General features: G+C 48.8%; 2 protein-coding genes across 3 annotated transcripts in view; one reads left to right on the top strand and one right to left on the bottom strand.

Annotated features, from left to right (window-relative positions):
- Nucleotides 1–9,925, top strand: part of LOC119382573 (tudor domain-containing protein 3) — a 134,605-nt gene extending 124,680 nt beyond the window's left edge. Inside the window, exons 12-13 of the mRNA XM_037650334.2 lie at nt 6,404–6,529; nt 7,410–9,925. Coding sequence (XP_037506262.1) covers nt 6,404–6,529; nt 7,410–7,958 — 675 coding nt within the window. The 3' untranslated portion in view covers nt 7,959–9,925. The remainder of the gene's footprint in view (nt 1–6,403; nt 6,530–7,409) is intronic.
- Nucleotides 9,926–16,002: 6,077 nt separating this feature from the next.
- Nucleotides 16,003–20,221, bottom strand: part of LOC119382567 (uncharacterized) — a 36,995-nt gene continuing 32,776 nt past the window's right edge. For both annotated transcript variants that reach the window (XM_037650321.2, XM_037650320.2), the window contains exon 6: nt 16,003–16,125. The gene's annotated coding sequence lies outside the window, so the exon portion shown is untranslated. The remainder of the gene's footprint in view (nt 16,126–20,221) is intronic.

Here is a 20,221-nt window from a genome sequence, read left to right as displayed (position 1 = left end):
TGGTAGTAGTACGCCCTTACAAGTTGTATTCCGGTCATGCCTGATGTGCTCACTGTCCATTTAGTATGCGCGAGCTCATTGTTTCTGCGTGCAGTCGCCGTCGCAAGGTTTAAGTCCACGAACATACAGCGACGATCTAAAATTAGACGTCGTGTTCGTGTGCGTGCGTCTGCCTTTCGTAGCACACATTAGGGCCAGCAAGGCCCGTAGCCAGGACAGGGAGGGACTCTCCACTACGGCGTCCCTCATAATCATAACATGGTTTTGGGACATTAAACCCCAGATATTATTATTATTATTATTATTATTATTATTATTATTATTATTATTATTATTATTATTATTATTATTATTATTATCAGAGTTTGTGTCCGTGTCATCGGTGCCTAACTTCCAGGTACGGACCTTTACCATCTTCGCTCAAATTTCTGTCGTTATAAGGGAACTCTACACACAGCGCGAAGGAAATAACAAAGGCATAAGAAGAAGAAACGACGAAACACAAGCGCGGGTGTACCGAAAGGAATGTGCCTTTCTTGCTTTGGCCCCCATTAGTCCGCATTGGCTGCATGCCGCCTTTTGTATAGTAAAACTTGACGCCCTTTAACCAACCGAAGTTACGTGAGGTTAGTCACCGATCCTTCCGCTGTTGCTCTAGTATCCGGAGGGGACTTACTTCTCTTGTTTAGGAAGAAGGAAGCCGAGCAGCCTTTAGGCGACTGCGCAGGAGAGGAGTCATCGATGCTTCATTAGACCACACACGGCCTGTTCGCGAAGAGCCGAGGCCCGGCGAGAACGAGACATTCTGCTCCGGACAGGCGCGTGAGATGCTATTACTCGCGGTCCCCGTTGTTAGCGCCTGTTTTCTCGACGCGGGGAAGTGATCGGATAGCAGTATCTACCGCAAAGGAGGCCGTAACAAAAAGAGGGACGTGCTTCTTTTGCCGGGACGGGTTGCGGGCCTTGGGCTGTGCCGTGTAACTGCGCCGTCTACGTAGCACGTGCGCCACAAACCGCGGTGTGTGATCATCGAGGACTTCCTCATCGGCCGCGATGCTTTCTTTCTGCGCGTTCCCGCGCTAACTGGTTGCGCGGCCGGGGTGCCGCCGCTGCGAGCGGAAGGGCACCGACGAGAACGAAGAGCGACTTCGCCACGCTCGCCTGCAGTTTCTCCTCATTAGGCTTAGTGAGTCGACGACTTCTCGCCGGCGAAAAACAATAGCAGCAGCGGCGATGATCTTCTAGTACCGAGGCGCGCGCAGCGGCCGCGGGACAACGCGCTCTCTGCTGCTCTCTCGAACCTCGCTATCGGTACGCCGTGGCCTTGGTTGCGCGCGCTAGGCAGCGTGCCGGATGTGCAGCCACTGTTGACCGGTGCTTGCGCGCGTTGTCTTCTCTGTTGCGTGGCGGGTCGAACGCGTTCGGCGGCACCCTTGATCACCCCGCGCATCTCGTTGTTTCACCAGAGCCCCCCCCCCCCCCCCCCTCTCTTTGCGCACTCGAAGGCGCGTACGCGTGTACCGTGTGCTCGGCCCCGTAGCATCGCCGGGTCACGGATCGAGAGTGCGACCCGGTCACGGCCGTCTCTGCAGGGTTACGCGCGCTTTCTCGGCACTCGGTTGGCACTTGTCTCGACTTGCTCAAGCCGAATTTGGCTCACAGCCACTTGCTTTCTCCTCTGGCTTCTCAGGCGGCGCGTATGAAGACGCGTTTGTATGCAGCGCCGCGTCATAGTTCCATCACTAATGGCACGGGGGCGCCACTTCACGGCGAGCTACGCGATACGAACGCGTAACGGTGAAATTTTGCGTTTTAAAGCTCGCAGTAGGTGCATTCAAAGGCTGGGCAGTTTATAAAGTCCGGATAAAATTCTGGTCGCATGGGACAAGTTCACATACAAGTAAGCCATGTGTGTGGACGTTGCTCCGAAAAAATCTCGTGGCATATTCAATTTTTATCAGCATAAGTTCACTAAAGACTACAGAAATGCAGCCTATAGAAACGCACTATAATTTCCGCATTCACTACCGATACGATTCGGCCTTCGGGGCCTGGAAACATCTTCGCATCAACATCTTGTAAAGCTGCGTAGAATTCTACGAAAATATATTGATAGTCAATAGCAAGAAGTATAAATGACTCAATGGGTGCGTCTTTAATGGCTTCAACTATATGTGAGGAAAGCACACAATTGAAGCCAGAAAAGCGATGAGAAAAATGTGCTCAGTGACAATTTACCAAGTGATGGAGATGAATGTAAAGCAAGGTATTGTACGTAATATACTTTCTCAATATTCATTTATAACACAATATATGGAGTGGCTCTTACAAGCAAAAAGCTTGTAATATATCGCCCTCCTGACGGACATCTAGGCCACATTGTTTGTATATTATAATGACGAATGCGGCTTTGATATTGGGAGGCGACTTCAACATTGTCGTGCTAACCGTGCGAAATGCAGGTGAGAAACTGTGTCGCAATGACATGATCAGAAACGTTGCACGTTATTGTAATTTTTATTTGCTGGGAGTGTGTGTGTGGGGGGGTGGGGGGGTGGGGGGGGGGGGCTGTTACGTGCGGTGCAAGAGCGACGATTTGATTGTCGAGGAAGCGCCTGTCCTTTTCAAGGAAACACCTGTCCTTGTCTGATTCGCCTATGTGTCCCTCTTTATTTGCACTAATCTTACTTTGTTAAAATGCAGGACCAACTATAGCCCAACTGTATATCGTACTGATTATTTAGCTACGCCGTGTTCATTTGCACCAGCCGAGCTTGTTTAACGTGCACCTAAAGCGTAACACACAGGTGTTCACGCATTTCACCGCCATTAAGATGCAGCCCCCGTGGCAGTGAATCTAATTCGCGTCCTCGTGCTTTCCAGAGCAATGCCACACATATATCTGCTATAGGCCACCACGGGAGGTCATTCAACCTAGCATACAACAGCAACATCAGCGTTTTTACAGGCCGGACTCGTACATGTACAGCGACTGTTTGTGTCTCGACGATCAGTATACTGTGTGATTGCGCTCGTGATCACATTTCTAAGGCGGACTTCGAAGAGGTATCAGCGCCCGCATTATACGGTCATTAATGCCGAAGTTTTACCACCAAGGGGAATCGCTACACCTGTGACTGCCGAATCAGCCTTACTTTGCTGCGACATTGCCCTAAAGATGCACTTAACGTCGTTTTCTGAGCACTCTGCAGGCTCGTAATGCGGTTGCGGAGGCGTGCTGGTATTTGTACGATATCGCTCGTGTCTGCGCATACATCTCCACGCATTGGACGTTTGCCGCCCACGGCTCTTTGCAGTCCAGGCAATCTACTTGATTCCATAGGGTTTACGACGACATCTAATGGGACATCACTTGCAAAATACTCTGTTCTTTGCACTGACGCGAAGTTTGCGTGAAAGGATTCCTTTATCCAGACACATGTGATGTCCGCTTTGATATTGTTCGAGACGGTTAAAAAAATAGTGAAACAGGAATTACTATTATTTTTTTAATTCTACGAAAGCGTGAGAGCGTATATATTGTATTGTAACCGACGCATTCTATTGATGCGATCAGGTATGTATTCATTGCGGTAACGCGCAGTAAGCGGCGTGCTTGTTCAGTCTTTCATTCTTCTTTTTTTAATACGAAGCGCGACGGGTTCCAGATGGGCGGTGTATCTGCAAGCAAACGCATTCATGCGCTGGCGCGCTCTTTCCACGCCGAACTTTCCCAAATCTGCACTTCATGCATAAATTATACCCGACCCGCTATATTGCGACGCCTGTCCAGGATGTGGTGCCATCCCCACAACCTTTCACGTCACCGCAGAGGTCACCGCTGCCTACTTCCCTCCCCTCCCACTAATCCTTCGGTACACCCGCACCTCAGAGCAGTGGGATGGCACCCTTCGCGACGGCGCCCCAGAGGTCCGTCGGGCGCTCGTCCGGCGGGCCCGGGCTATCGCAGAGGCTATCATAGGAGTCTCGGTGTAGGGACCCTCCCCGTTCTCTTTGCAGTTCAATAAGCAAATGTTTTCGTCATCATCATCCACGACGCTGATGGTTTCCTGTTGAATTTCATCCGCGCAAGACAGCACGTTGAGGCGTTTAGCGCGTTTTCACAACGCTGACCAAGCGTCGTCGAGTCGCCGTTCAGTCAAATGGTGGGCACAGATAAGTATTTTAAGTGGCTCTACATCAACGACAATGCCATATGTATGCACATCGAATGTGATTACCACAGTCATGTCTTTACTTCTGTACTTTTTTTCTTAAGTATTCCGCCATTCTGTCCTTTAGGCGCGCTCAAATAACGCACGGCGTTGCTTTCAGGCACCGGGATGTACACATGCAGCTGCATGCAAGTGTGATGAAGAAAGAAATAAAGTCGAAAGAAAAGCCTTGCCACGCCACTATCGGTAGTTTCTTGGCGCAGAGCCTTCCGTATCACTGCGCCTTGGCTTCCAGACGCGTGCAGTCTAACAGAAATCGATACGCTCTCTGTCGCTGCGGATCGTGGTGCCACGAAGGTCTGTCCTTTCGGTTCTCAAGCATCTCTCTACGCCGCCTTATATCTCCGCTTGCAGTTTTGTATAGATCGCGTTGCGATATCCTATAACTCGCTCTCTGTTCCCCGTGTTTCTGCAGCGACCTTCGACATTTGCGCGTGTTCTGGCTGCATGTCAAGCGCGTTTATATAGGCAGAGCCACGCCCACCTGTCGTCGGCAAAAATTTCCGGCTCCTGGTATATTTCGAATACGAAGACATGGGTTTTATGGTGCGAATTTGAGCTCGCCGCGCGATGTGTTTTGGACGACGACGTGGCAGTAGGTGTTTTCTTTTTTTTTTTTTCCTGAAGTAGTTCCTACTTCCTCGTGTCTGGGTGTTATCCTTCAAAAGACCGTAGCATCAGTATTTTGTACTGACATATTTGACGTTCGTTTTAGTCGTGAAACTCCTGTAGCCGAGAAAAACTTGGAAAAGTGATCTGACGAAGCCATTTTCTGTTTTTCTCTTGCGGTTGAATGTGCGCGCTTTCGTTTACCAGGCGCGCAGCGTTGTACACCGGCCCGTTATGCAACATCCTCTTCCACGCCTTTTTTGATCGGAATGGACTTTTATCGGAATTGACTTTTATCGCAATAGGAAAGCCAAGCTCAGGATTGGGCGCGACGCTCGCGCGGCCAAGCTATGCGTTACTGGCGATAGACGCTGCCGGCGAAGGCGGTTTGCCGCCGGATTTTTCAGCGGCAGCGGCGGCAACTTGACACGTGCGCGCATGCGCTCCTCATACGGCTCCGAGCACTGCTAGTCAGCAGTAGTTACATTGTGACGCCACAGATGCAATCCGAGAGCTCTGCGCGTGCGCGGAAGTGGGAGCGGCAGTGTTGTGGCGAAAGGAGACGTGCCGTGGATATTCCCAGTTACGATAAAAGCAGCGGGGCTGCTCGACGTTGCTTTGGAAGCCTATGGCAAATCCGTTCCATTATTTCAGTCTCGTCACACGTGCTTCCTTGGCATCCCGTTGTTTTTATTTTCTGTCCCCGCCCTTCACTCGAGTTCAGGTGCCTGCATTTAAACTGGCATTTCGATCCCCTATTGTTTGGATAAATGTGAGCTACGCGTGGCTCCAGGCCAAATGAATAATAAATAAAAAGTGGTTCTTTTTGTAGTTTCCAGGGTACATGTATGTGCAATTGCGAAGGTTGTTGCTCGGGAAACGGTGACGTAACCTTGTTGAAACTCTCGATCGCGGAGTAAGATGTAAACGAGCACTGACTCTGGCAGCCGCCAGTTCATTTATTTATTTATTTACTTGCTTTATGTACCGGCGCTGCGCAATGCAGCGAATCCGCTCGCCCTTTAGAGCGTTCGGCACGCTCTGGTGCTTTCCCTCTCCTAATCGGACGGTTCTGCTTCGCTTCCCTTCTTCGTGCTGGTACTCACCGGTGCCACGTGCCGCTGAAATTCGATGACAACAGCCAACTTGAAAACCGCACCTCACGCGGCCGATAAGGGGAAAAGGTGGAGGAGGGCAGACGACGAGCGAAGTACAAAGGGGCGTCTTCTCCGATTGCAGAAAAATAATAATAAAATAAAAATAGAAATAAAAGAACGTGCTGTGCATTGCTAGATTGTTTGATAGGTGGCGCAGACTTGAATATATATTAAGTATATTGCTTCCACATCACATTGCCTTGTCTCGAACCGCTCCCACATTGTGCAGTTGTCACGGTATGCTGCTGTGTTTCAATCATGGTTTGAGAGTCATTCAATCTATGAACTACCGTTTTTCATTACACATACACACACGGACACAAACACACGAGTGTGTGTAAGAGTTGCATATAGTGGATGTTTGTCTTTCCGTGCATCGACTGTGTTTGCTTCGTTGCGCAGTTCTACCGGGCCTTGGTACACGAGGTGTCGGCCAACGGCAACACGTGCGTGGTCAAGTTCGTCGACTATGGCAACCACGAGGAGGTGCTCTGCTCGGACGTGCAGACCGTGTCGCTCGCCCAATGGGTGAGCACCTTTTGTAAACATAGCTCCACGCTAACATTCACGCTAAGCGTATGCCGCTCACACTGGAAATGCAAGAGCCTCTTGGTAAGGACCATTGTCCTCTACCTGGGGCATTATTGCAACTGTCGTTTCGGTAAGAAGATTCGAACTTGCGTGTGAACGCTGTACTATGGGGACTGACGCTACGCGTTCCTTTTTTTTTTTTTATTGGCCTTGCTATTCTGTGTGGTGCACTGAAAATCCATAACTAGAGACAAAATCGTTAGTTTTGTTAGTTCAGCGGGCGTCTGGTCATTGATCCTTAGTTGATAAACACTGGATGAACGAGAGAAGCATCATCCGGGCACAGGGGTTTCACCAAGGAGACTTGTTTTCGTCTTTCATTCTGAGAAGTTTTCTTGTCGCAATGTTGGCTCTAGTCTGAGCCTTCGACTGTGAGTTTGTGTCTCCACCTTCTTTCGGCGTGTATCGTTCAGCATATGGTCAAGCTATGTTACTTGATTTGACATTCTGGTAGATTACCGTAAGCTTTCGTTGTTCAGGCGTAAAGAAATGCGTAGGCGAATTAACTAGCCACTTTCGTTCATAAAGAATATTTACACGGCGCTGGCCCGTAACCTTTGCTAATAACTTATTGGCTGTGACGTCTGGGCAGCGCTTTACCCGTACGAATTGCTCAAGCGATCCACCCCGTGAATAGGGGACCTGGGCTGCTAGTACTGAGCAAGGCAGCCACGTGTTTTGAGATACTCCATGATTTTATTAGCAACGGAGACTACTAGTGGTTTCGTTCACATATTAACATTAGTGAACATATAAGAACACATATTTAAATCCTCCGAAGGTCTGTAATTTTTGTGCGCGAATTTCGTTTGCGCAGGACAAGGGCCAGTCTAGTTCGTCTCGACAGGAGTACCACCGTCCGGCGGGAAGCGGCAGCACAGCCAGCGGCGGAGGTGGTGGCAGTCACCACGGCCCGCCCCCTCAGCAACACCAGCAGCAACATTTCAACAGCAGCCGAGACTCTGAGGACTACCGCTACCTGGAGGCCATGATGCAGAGCGAGGCTGCCAATGCCGCTGCCTCGCAGCCGCCGCCTCAGCAGCAGCAGCACCAGCAACCGCAACACCAACAGCCACAGCACCACCAGCCAAACTACTATCACCAGCCTCAACAGCAGCATCACCAGCAGCAGCAGCACAATTACCACCAGCAGCAACACCATCATCATCAGCCGCAGTACCAGCCTCAGCAGCATCATCGGCCGCCGACGGATGGCTACGAACACGGCGGATACCGCCAGAGGCCGCCACCGCAGCACCACAAGCAACAGCATCACCAGCCACCGTTTGGCAACGCCGGAGGACACGGGCGCCCGCAGCAGCAGTTGTACCAGCCGCCCGCGCAGAGGCGTCAGGCTCCCACTTGAGCCTGCCGTCGTAATCGTGTGGGGGTCGTCTGCAAGCCGGAACGGTGGTGCCGCTATCGGGAGGTGACTGCGACGCACGCAACGATTGCTGTCATTGCCACGAATAAACATGAAACGCTAATCTTGTAGGACCGATAAATCCGGCCGAATGTCGTCTCTTGAGCAAAGAAGGAAGCATTCGCAGTACCTACCTTTTAAGTTCAAGTGAGATCTCTAATCCAGGAGGGGTGTAGGAAGGTGCACAGATCTTTCAGGATAAATAACTTATAGGTATTGTCGTTGCCGTATTAGCTTCATGCCACGCCGCCAAAAGGAGACGCAGTGGTAGATGAGACCTCTTCTCGAACTGTCGTTAATTAATCTGCTTTGTTAAACCTGCTATTGCTAGGCGTAAATGCACTGCGTAATATAAGGAAAGTGTCTATTACGACCGAGGTTTCGTGCCAGGGGACACGCTAAGTTACTCATTTCAGCAACCTCTATGCCACTTATTGAACACAGCTGTACGAAACTTCGGAACTAACTTCGTCGCTGGTAACGGTACTTTGGCGTGATATGATGTGTCATTCAAACTGTGTGTATATAAAGGTAACGGCATTTCTATAAGGGCCTCACATTCGGTGTGGCATGGTTAACTGTTGAAACACGGGACCCATTCGCCCTGTACCTCTGCTGTGTGTGTAAGTGCGTTCCCTGCGTTCCAAACGTCAAGTAGCTAAGGTAAGATTGTTAGCAGGAGGGTTAGAGGCGAGAGAAAAAAAATAAAGACCGAGAAAGAGAAGGTTGCCGACCAGCGATATGGGTGAAAGACCGAGCAATGCTTTTCTTCGCTTTGATATTGTTGCCTTACGGTCCTAACCGCGTCACCTCTTTCCTTTCTGTGATTATCTCTTTTTCGTTATTTCCAAATTTTTTCGAAGTTCCTCGTCTGGGCAGAGTAATCTTAATTGGGCTAGCTACGCTATGGTCGAGTTTTCCTTGAATAATAAAGGTAGTGCTTGCACGGTGGGGTCGATGGGGGTTCTCGTGCTGGCCAGAAAATCGCGCGCTATTTGTTGCATTTCATTTTGACGTTTAATCTTCCGACAGCGACAATCCTGACAAATAACGGCTCCTTTAATGTTCGGAGCGCTGGTTAGTGATGCAGAAGACGCGTGTGGGAACCGCTTAATGCCAAGGGCGGAGTTGGTCTTGTGTATTCGACAGTGACCGCGCCTACGTTCAATCAATGTATCGAGTGTCGCATGCCTTTCGCTGCGCTGTGCTTCGCGCTTTTGGGCATCACAGTGCCCTCGGCCATATGTCGAAGGCGTCGCCCTCACTTTCCGATTAAGCGCCGCCTTTTCACAACAACTTTATAGAGTGGACTCATTCTTGCGAGACACCAAGCACATCCTCGACTGGTTGCCTTTTTAGTGCACTCCGCTAGCGCTAGTGACGTCTTGCAAAACAGGAGGTAGGCTGACTTACGAGGCTAACCCTGCTCCAAATATGTATAGCAAAGCTTTCTTATCACTTACGGCTCGCATGTATTCGAAGTACAGCTTTAGTGCCGTCTTACACGACTTCAAAGTGCTGCGAGACCGCTCTGAAACAACCAGTCGAAGATGGCGTTCAGGTCGAGCGCCGACACCCCGACACTTCTGAACTCAGCCAAATGCTGGAGAGAAATCTCTTTTCACAGTTTTCTTGGTACCTTCCTTTTTATCTTAAGTTTGTTCATCGCTTACTGCATCTCGGCACCTACGCTCAATACGCAGACCTCAGGCACAGAATACGTGTGCCCGACTTCTTTCGCAAGGCTCTCTAATGACCGAGGAAATGTATTATAAAAGTGAATAGTTTGTTTTTAAACCTGCACGTGTTGTGGCTGCATGCAGTGAGGCGGCTACGTCATCGCTTGTTCTTTGGCTTTCACCCTACGTGAACTGTTTTTGTGACACCGGATACACTGCATTATTGCATTACGAATGTACTGCATCACTGTAGCGATTCCCGCTTGCATTTAGTTTTCTCACTGTTTGGTACAATGGTCAATGATATTTGTTTGAACGAGCCTTTGTACTGAAGGTCTTTTAGTTTGTTTTGAATGCTTAAACGACGTTTGGAGCCCTACTACGCAGGCTGCTTACATTGCTAAGCTGTTCTTCTCACTCACTCTAGAGAACGTGCGCAAGTATTGCCGATTTGGAATAACATTTAGTGCAATTCGTTCGCGCTACACACTGCGCTTGTTCTGCTTTTTGAATCCCTGTTCCATAATGTTTACTAGTGTTTATATTGGTGTTGTTTTAAGTGATCCGCGTTTGATCATTGCGGTAAAATACGCCCCATTCAACGGGATGCAAAAGTTACCTCTGTATGCATCGGATTCTCGACGTTCGTTGGTAATTGTTCGGACAAGCTGCGTTTCTTTTGTGTTCTTTGCACCACGGTTTGTGTTGTGCGTTTGCTCACCAAATGGGCGTAAAATGTCGCGCAGATGTCTAGGTAATGACAGATCTTGCGTTTGTAACCGAGCGTAACAAGCAGAGCTTCGGTTATCACCTATAGCTTACCCGCAATATAACGGGGGCAGCTGTGTTCGGCTTTATCGTGTACCAGAAGAACCGTGGTTCGCGATTTTTTTTTTTTTTTTTTGCCCATGAGCCATGTAGCTGTCGTGCGTGTCACTGCTCTTTAGTACGCACGAGACTGTGTGGAGGCGAGATAACATTGGTGCTGCTTGTGTCTAACACAACTAATCCAGGTGTCGCTTTCTTTTTCTTTCGTTGTGTGTGTTTTTCGAAGTTGCAATAATGGCACGTACCGCGCGCACTCTGCACTTCCTTTTGTTTTGTTTTTTTTAACCGCCAACATGGTGGGGCGAAGAGACGGCAGGCACGGTCAATCGCACGACGTTGGATGTCTTTTTATCCGCGTGGAAATATATATTTATAAAAACCGCCCAACGTCGTCTGCGAGACCCACCGCGACGCAACGGCGTTGATCGTCTGCTCGTTGATTTTTTTTTTTTCTTCTGCAGCCGTCGTGCGAGCGCTATTGGATTTGTACGTACGGTGTGTTTCTGTGTGTGCGTGTGCTTTTATGCGTACGTGCTCGTTTGATAACGAGACTGGACAAACAATAAAAAGAAATGAGTGAAAATATGAATAAATAAATGTCTCTTCAACGTCAATTGGGTCTCCGAGCATTCTGTTAAAGACCTCTGCGGGTATAAGGTTTAATGAAATTTCGGCATCATCGGTCATTTTATTCGTAGTTTTATTTCGTATTTCACGGGCTTTCATTAAACGCCGGAAAAAGTCACCGCGCAGCATGTATACCTATATATACACCAAAAGTTTGCGCGACGCGAAATGTTGGAGAAAGTTATGTTTTCGCTTTGCCTGGGGACATAACCTTCGAGTAAATGTTCCAGCCTGTAGTTGGTATCGCGACATATAGACTCACAGTTAGAGTGGAAGCTATACGCGACGATTGAGCATAAATTTGCATTTCTTGTGGAGCCAACGTCCCGTAAACTTTTGTTGTTTGGTTTACGCTGCAAATAATAATAATAACAATTATTATTATTATTATTATTATTATTATTATTATTATTATTATTATTATTATTATTATTATTATTATTATTATTATGAAGATAAGTCGTTTTGGAATGCCTTCTACGACGTAACGAAACGCAATTCGCCCTAAAGAATGTTAAACATTTGCATAATCTTAATTTAACCATTTCAGTGCAATATAAACAACCAATCGAGCACCACACAACGGCAAATCATAGGTCGTTGGTTTCGTTCATTTGCGGTTCACTTTTTTTTTAGATGCGAAGCATCTTATGGTGGAGTTCAATCCGGTGGTGGTGTGCGGCGTGACCACCCTTACTGAGCATGCGCAAACCTTCTCCACACACCTCCTCTCCACTCCCAATTCCTCATCTCCCCCTCTTCACTCCCGCTCCCCCTCTGAAACGCGGGCTCGGCATGCCGAAACGCTGCTTCGCATCGCCTCATGGTCCCCTTTAGCGGGAGATGTTTTTAAAGACGATAGTCTTTCTTGGGGAACTTAAACGCCGAAATTTTGGTCTGTCTTTCTGTCTGTCTGTCTTTCTGTTTGTCGGCACGTCCCTCGATTCAGCCACTCGGCCAAAGTTGAACCACTTGCCCAAGGGCCAGCCATCGTGAACGGCTGACTAGGTTCATACTTGTGTACATTGTTGATCAAAAAGCAAACATTACGCATATCTGAGGCGCAACATCACTAGGTAAGTATTAGACGGTGTGTTCCTTTAAAGGGCCCCTCACCAGGTGACCTAACGAATTTTAGTTACACATTGCAAGTTGTTGCGAGCCCAATAAAGAGCATTATGCCACAAGAATTTTTCTAATCGGTCGGTTAGAAGCTGAGAAAAACAATAATTTGTAGCGGCGCGAAACCATGATGCGAGGAGGCGAGCTGCAAACCCTCGCCGCTCGCCCCGCGTAGCCTTCGCAAGCCAAATCCCTTCCCTGCCCTCTTCGGCACACGAGCGGAAGGATCACATAACGCATACGCATGAACACGTCATGCGCACAGAATGTCACGAGCGCATGACGCGCCCGAACCAGCCCGAGCCCCCGAGACGCGAGCGGTGTTGTGGCGGCGTTCTTTGCGCTTCATCTCTGCAAGTTATGCCGAATGCGCCCTCGCCGACCACTTGGCTTTCAACCTATTACTGAGCACGAAAGCTGCAACATTTGTACGAACGCGAGACTAGCGGTGTGCCGCATGAACATCTAGTTAGACGCGGGAGGATAAATGAGCCTAATGAGCGCTGGAACGCGGTGGAAAATTAGTTTCGTTGTAAAGGGTGGCGTCTGCACGATGCGCAAAGCGCGAGAACACGAACGCGTGCGAAACGGAGGTAGATTAGTCTCGAATCTCGCTGCGATTCGCAGTAAAAATTAAAAAAAGAAAACGCACACATTCCGTTTGTGTGTTTTATTATTGCTCTCAAGTTTTATTCATCCACTCAAGCAACAAATTACAAAAACTACGCGTCGTGTCAAATAATTATCGCAGTGTCACGTGCTACTGTTGGCGACGTCAGAGCACACTCGTCTACGTAGAGGAGCGACGTCACAGCACTACTATCTACGTAGGGCCATTCTCTCATGCACGTCATCCCCTCATTCTCTGGGCGCGTGGACGCGAGAAGAAAGGCAAGCAGCGTTCAGCTTGAAATTTGACCCATTTACGCGGCGCGTAGCGTTGCAAATTTTGGCAGACGTAATGGTGAACGCCTAGTGCATGGATTGCGCTGGTCAGCTCAAAATTGTCAAACCTGGTGAGGGGCCCTTTAACAGAAAATACATAGATACGCAATTTTAAAGACCTTGATGGTATGCGTTTAACGTTGAGACTTAAAAGATTGCCACAGCTGAAGCGATCAGCGGTCCAAGCCGAGCAAGCGCGAGCGCCAACAACAACCGTCTTCGTCTTCTTCTTTCGCAGGCGTTCTTGTCTGCGCCCTACCATGTTACAAATCACTCCCCCGCGGAAAAGGAGCCATCCTGGCGACCTAAGGAACAGGTACAACTGGTGGGTCATAATGCGGCTTCAGTCGATCGACGTGAACAGTCCCGCGGCCGCGACGACGGCGGTTCATAGATGATTGAACAGGCTCAATCATATAGTTAACTGGGGATGCTTGACGTATGACACGGTAGGGGCCTTCGTACTTAAGCAGTAGCTTTGTGGAAAGGCCAGGAGCGGAGGAGGGAACGCGAAGCCACACCAACGTTTCAGGCGAATACGACTGAGGAGGCAGGTTTTCGTCGTGACGGTCCTCCTGGCCCTACTCGCCCTACAATGTTACAACCCTAGTTTCTTAAGGTGAGCTGAAAATACGACTGCGCTGGAACTTGTCTTCCTCCGTGCCCTCTGCACAAGCTCATGTTGTGTTTCGGTTTCGGTTCAGTATTGCATTGTACGAATGACAGCGGGCGCCGCTCTGGCATTCCTGTTTTACCCAGGCGACGTGTAAAGTTTGTGGAGAGTACTCGTTGAGTGCGGACGTTTCTTCTCCTTCGGCGCATCGCGCCAAACAGCGTGTTCGGGCTGGCCGGCGTCCCCACCGGTCGCGTTGGTCACCGCCGGTCTTCGCCTGCCGCTGCGCCGGGACTACCAGCCCGCAACACAGCACTCATGTTTCCCGACGTATTGCCAGATGGCCCATATCTCACGCAGCGCCTCTTCTATCGTCTTTAGACGACATTTGCAGCGAAGCACGCAGATACGCGACCAATTTTTTTCATTTAATCCTTGGTTCTTGCCATACGTGAAGCGCCATATATACGCGGAAGATCTGAATGACTCACGGAGTTCCAGAAACGTCACTGTTGTACCGTGAGCGAGATTTTGCTTATGCTATGGTAAATATACAAAGATGAGTGACGTTACGAGACTACCTGCTTGGGACTGTAAACGTCATCTGAAAAAAAAAAAAAAGGTTTACATTTCACTGTAAAGGAATCAAAGACCGTCTTACCTGATGAGCATCGTAGCACCTTGTTTTGAATGCCGTGTGTAAACTCCCTGATACGATGGCGACACCCGCAGCACCGACGAAACGTCACTCGCAGCTTGGCTCTGGCAGCGTAAGGCACATGAGAGACTCGAATTTATGCACAATACAGCTTTATTTGTATTTTCGTGTTTAAAAATATGAATGCTTTGACACCGCAACGTACTTTGTAGCAGTGAGGGCGTGCTTGTGTGCTCCTATAGGATGACCGTCGATTTCATTCACCGTAAAGGGAAACACTGAATCGGTTTAGATTGATAAATTTCTACTCTGAGATCTCTAATGTCGTTATTTTCGCCATCATTATTTTATTAATAGAGGAGAAAATCGTGGTCAAAGTTGAATTTTTTAACTTGGCGCCGAAATCTCCGCACGTGACGTCACGGATTTCAAAGTGCATTTCTCGTATTTGGGCGACATTGACTCAACGAAATTTTCTTAAACTTGGTATGTCAAGTCTATGACCCTCTCAGAGCGCAATGTACTTCATTTTTACTGATTAGGAACTGCGTAGGACCTAGCAGACGCCGTCAAAATCGATGACGTCACGGCGTTTGGTGCGGGAATTTCGCCACGTACCTTTTCTTTTTCCGTCTTTTCTCGCTTACCAAGCGTCTTCTCGCGGCAAGCGTGGTGACTTTAGAATTGTAAGAATAATTTACTAATTTAGAAACATCGTTTTTCTCTTTAGCGTCCCTGTAAATTTTACTGGGAAATATCAACCAAACGCGCGGTATTATCAGTGTGTTCTCTTTAACAATGTTAACAGAGCTCACAGCACACTTGGGTCGATATAGACCGTTCTAAAACAAACGGCTTGTGCGTTTCACTTTACGCGACTGCGCCATATGCGCACGATGCGTACTCAAGTAACCGTGTGCTCGACGCGGCATTGCACGTAATAGGTCGAGGGATATGTACAAGCAACGAAGGAACCAGCTACGAGATCTTTACGTCCATTCACAAACAAAGCGTATGTGGCTCGTCTTAAACGTGTCGTACAGAGGCCCGAGTGAATTAATATGACTCGTAGATTGTACTTTAGCGTCATTTCATGGCCATTTAGGTGTCATTAGTACTTAGCTTGTTCTCCCGGAGCTGGACTTCACTGGTGATTGCAAGCAATAAAGATATGACGGAGGAGCCCGCAGGTATGTTGGCCTCAATATGTCGTTACTGTCACGATTGTGCCTCTCCTGAAAATCTCACTGCGTTGGCCCGGTTAAAACGTCTCGCGTGCGCGTGGCATAAGCGACGTATTTACATGCAAGTGCTAGTGCGAAGTAGTGCGATACGTCGTTGGCAGGCGCATGAAGAGATGCGATTCTTGGAAGCCTTGGAACACTGCGTGCGCGCACAGGCGCAATGTCCGTACGAAGTTCGAGTGAGACGACGTCGATGTGCTGAGATGTGGTGGCTCTGCATTTCCTTTTTTTTTTTTTTCTTAACTCGTAGCACTGGACACAACTTGCTATAGTTCACTCATTGTGTGCCCACGAAAGCGGAGCTTCTGTATAGCACGAACTACAGCGCGAGTTGCGTTGAGTGCGATGTCCACTGGGAAGGTTGAGACGCTTTCGCGTCTTTCGACTGTCGGATCTGAAATGAAGCAAAAAATCTTACGATAAGCAAAGTAATCGAACTCTCAGAAGTTGCGACATAAGCGAGTTCCGATTTGCATTTTTGCAACCAATGTTTACATACTATTTGCAGTATCGGCGCAAACAACGAAGAGAGGACTCAAGTCGCCGAAAGATTTTTTTCTTCAGTGATGAAGAGGGCTAGAACGCAGTGCTGCGCTCGCGTAGTCTTCGCCTTTGGTTTTTGCGCTGTTGCAAATATAGAGTACCAACAAGCCCAACGTTCAGTCCTTTCAAATATACGTTTATAGCTTTCTTTGTAGCATTTAGAAAGTTTACCCAACATAATAAACTGTATAAATACACGCCGGTTTCGCCGATGTACATAAAAATATAAATACTCGATGGTTGTTCCCATAGAGCAAAGCATCATATTCCGGTGGCAATTTGCGCTTGGTTGGCTATACTTCTGTCACCTACCGAAATCGGTTATTGCGCGATATATTCGCTCGATATTAAACGTCGTGCGTTCTGTCAACTTTGGAACAATCAGCGTATAAACAAGTCCGCAGGCACAAATACTGAAAAGAGCGCGCAGTCTGTGAGATATTCAGAAAGCGCCGGGCGACAGCCCGCAGAACAGATGCAGTTGAAAGCGAATATAAGTACATCATCCGCAACCAAGTGGAGGTGAATGGTGTGAAACGGAGCTAATGAGGCAATAGTCGCGTTTTAACGCTTATGTGGAAGCAATGACTTTATTTGGAGCCAGCAGAGGGGGGAAAGTCCCCCCGCCTAAACGGCGGCTAGTAAACATTGCGTACTGGCGGCGTCCTCAGCGAGTCGCACAGCCCAGAGTTGATCTATGATCTATAAACTTAAATTTCTTTTGCGCTATTATACTTAGCTATTCTATTCTTTCTTTTTTTTTAAATCTGCAGTCATGTACCCAAAAATTGCAACGTTATTTGATTTCGGTTATTATAACTGTGAACACACTGTTTACTCTGGTACTGCTTTGCCAAGTATTTTATGACACACCAAGCTACTTCTGTAGCTATTAGGCCAAAATGAGAATCCAGCATGTGCACTGGAAAACGAGATTGACTTGAGTGCACGGCAATTGAAAATGAATGCATCGCTGACCAGGGGGTTCCGCTGCTCCGGTCATTCGATGTTACACAGAGCAAGGCTCATCTGCGCTTATCGATTTTTGAACAGAGTTCGCGCGAGTATGCCTTGTTATTCTTTTACCTTCAAACTTGCAGCTCCCCCCTGCTATCGTATGTGCAGTTGCGTCTATATAGGGTGTCCCAGCCAACGTGTTTGCTCTATGTTTTAGTTATTTTGTGGAGTTAGCTACACTGGCCTAGCCGAGCCAGTTTCACGTGGCTCCTCAAGAGCCGTGCTGCGCATGCGCGAGGATCAGTGATGTCACACAGCTGGCGCATCGAAGCCGGCACCTCCCGCGCACTCCGCCGCTGCCGCGCGCGACTCGCTGCCGCCGGTCAGCGCTTTCCAGAGGAGTGACGTCGTAGCCGAGGTACAGCCGCTGTGCAGCCGCCGTCTATGCGCCGTCTGACACTGCGCTGGAGCCGCTTGATAGCGCTTCTGACTGGCGTTTGCCAGTGTGGTTTAGCCATGGAGAAGGAGAGCGCTAATGCTGCTCAACGGCGCAGAAGAGCGGAGAAGCTTAACTCATCGGATTCCGAAGTAGTTGCCTGGCAAAATAAATATACATGTGACACATAATATGTATACCATGTGTGTGTCGTTGGAGCAGCAGTAAGCATTATAATCAAGCTAGTCCTAGACAATCAAGGAAGCTAAGAACAATCAGCTGAACCTTTGCTAACGCTACGTTATCCTGGCATAGCCGAGCTAAGCCACTGCAACATTTTTTCAACCGAGTCACTGATGCGCAATCAAATGCTGTTGGCGAAAGTGGATGAATGGCCGAACGCCGTATAGGTATAGTTACCGTACATTGTACGAGTTTTTACTTGTGTTTGCTTTAAGCTCGGCGGAACTTAGCTGGGGCACTCCGTATAGACTATTTTACTAAGACATGTGGGCGCCGCCACCTTGAACTTAAACGAATGTTTTCTTATTTTTGTAGTTCGCGACGTTAATTGATAAGCTCAAGAAACGTGCAATGCATCAACCCAACCGTTATCATGTGTATATGTCAACGGTAGCACTGTTCGTTTATTTGTTAAAGATTCAGAGCTGTAAGGTTAACAGCCCAATATGGCGGCTGCGAAACCCATCTGTAAAATAGTCTATAGACACAGCAGCTGTTCGTTATGAACACAACAGATGCGCGACTGCGTGTTCCGCGCAGGTCTGGCGTTTTCGGGGTATTGATGCGGACTTGTGCTAATTTGCGCTCGGACTTAAGGTATTTATTTGTATACGTACACGGAAAATGCATACCTTGTGTGGCTCCTTTTCTGAACACTAAGCCAATGAGCGGTGCCTATAGCGCTCGTGCGTGATCATACTGCGCCATCGAAATGCACGCCGCTTACCCAACACTTCACAGACAGCCTCACATAGCATCGATTCCCACAGCGCCTGGTATCTGCTCTTTTTTTAGATGCGAGGCAGCTTTTGCTCGGGGCTGTGTCCGGTGGCGGTGGTGGCGTCCGCGCTCCACTGCGCATGCGCCTACTCTCTCTCACACTCTCCTCCTTTACGCAGGTATTTGGTCGCCTTCTCTCCTCTCCTCCCCCGCGCTGCAGCCGCGGCGCAGCCTCTCCTCCCACGTGATGCAGCCGCGCCGCAGCCAAATACAGCCTGTAACCCACTCTCTCCTCTCCCTCCCCCATTTCATGTGTAATAAGCGCGTGCGCTCGGTCGGCTTCCGTCATTCTCGCCTCGCTCCCGTTCAGAGGAGTTGTAACGTCAACGTTGGCGCCACTCGTTCATTCGGCGCTAACGGAAAGCAACGCACAAACAAAACGTAATGATAACACTAACACTAAATACAAACCTAACCAGGCCCGTAGCCAGGGGGGGGGGCGTCCCCCCCCCCCTCCGAAATTTTGATGACACATGGTGTTTTATCGAAAATAAATCATGGAAATAGGCGTTTTTCTCAAAGAGTCAAGGCTTTCAGCAAGTGCCCCCCCCCCCCCCCCCCCCCGAAAGAAATTCCTGGCTACGGGCCTGAACCTCACACACTAACGAAAACGCCGAGTGAACGTAACGGAAACTTTGTGTGCGCCCCCATTGCTGCTTCGCACCCCCTCGTGGTTCCCTTGAGTGGGAGATGGTGTAATTTTTTGTTTTTTCGGTAATTGGAAAGGACTTTTTAATGCACCGAGATGACAGGTTTTCGAAAACATGACTAAACATGACGAAAACATGACAGCACCAGTCGTCTATAACGCCGTGATTTATCGGCCAAGCGGAACAGTCATGGAAAACATTCAAAAGGGGACAAAAATGCCGCTTGATAAGACGCCGCAAGCAGCGACCACCACAGCAGTATACGGTCGGGTATGACTACATACTCGCCATGAAAGGTACGAGCAAGTATACATACTCGTATCTTCTATCGCGTCGCACGGCATGTGTGGCACGGCTTATGTTACCCGTACTGCACGAGTGACGTGATAACGGAATTCCGGTGCTTTCACGGCAAGGCTACGCGCGCTCTTGCTGCTCAGCCGGGTGGTCACATGGCATATAGCGCCATTTGTGTCACTCCTATAGCTCGCTTTCGTTGGACTCACTGCTGTTGCTTATTACCTTTGCGTGTAGTCGTCTTCCCTATGTACCTCGCACGCTTCATTTCTGCGCCTGTCGTCTCGGTGTAGTGAACCGCCGGCACAAGCAGAAGTGAACAAAGAAGGAGGACGGCGACTAGTGTGTTCATGCCGGCAGGACGCCTGCCCGGCTCCTACTCATACAGGTAGGGCGCCTGATCATCTCTTCCGGGTCTTTGGTAAGCTATGGATCCATTCTAAAGGTCCTTAATCACATATGTGCGGGAAAAAAATAACCTAAATTAGGCCACCATCTCGCCGTTTGCCTTAATCACATTTTTATGTGCGCCATGCAGGAAGAACGTATATGAACAGCCACCAACTAACCCATAGTACTTTTGA

This window comes from Rhipicephalus sanguineus, chromosome 2 (genome assembly GCF_013339695.2).
Source record: "Rhipicephalus sanguineus isolate Rsan-2018 chromosome 2, BIME_Rsan_1.4, whole genome shotgun sequence".
Lineage (NCBI taxonomy): Eukaryota > Metazoa > Arthropoda > Arachnida > Ixodida > Ixodidae > Rhipicephalus > Rhipicephalus sanguineus.
The sequence above is the reverse complement of the archived record's forward strand: the minus strand, read 5'-3'. Positions and strand labels throughout refer to the sequence as shown.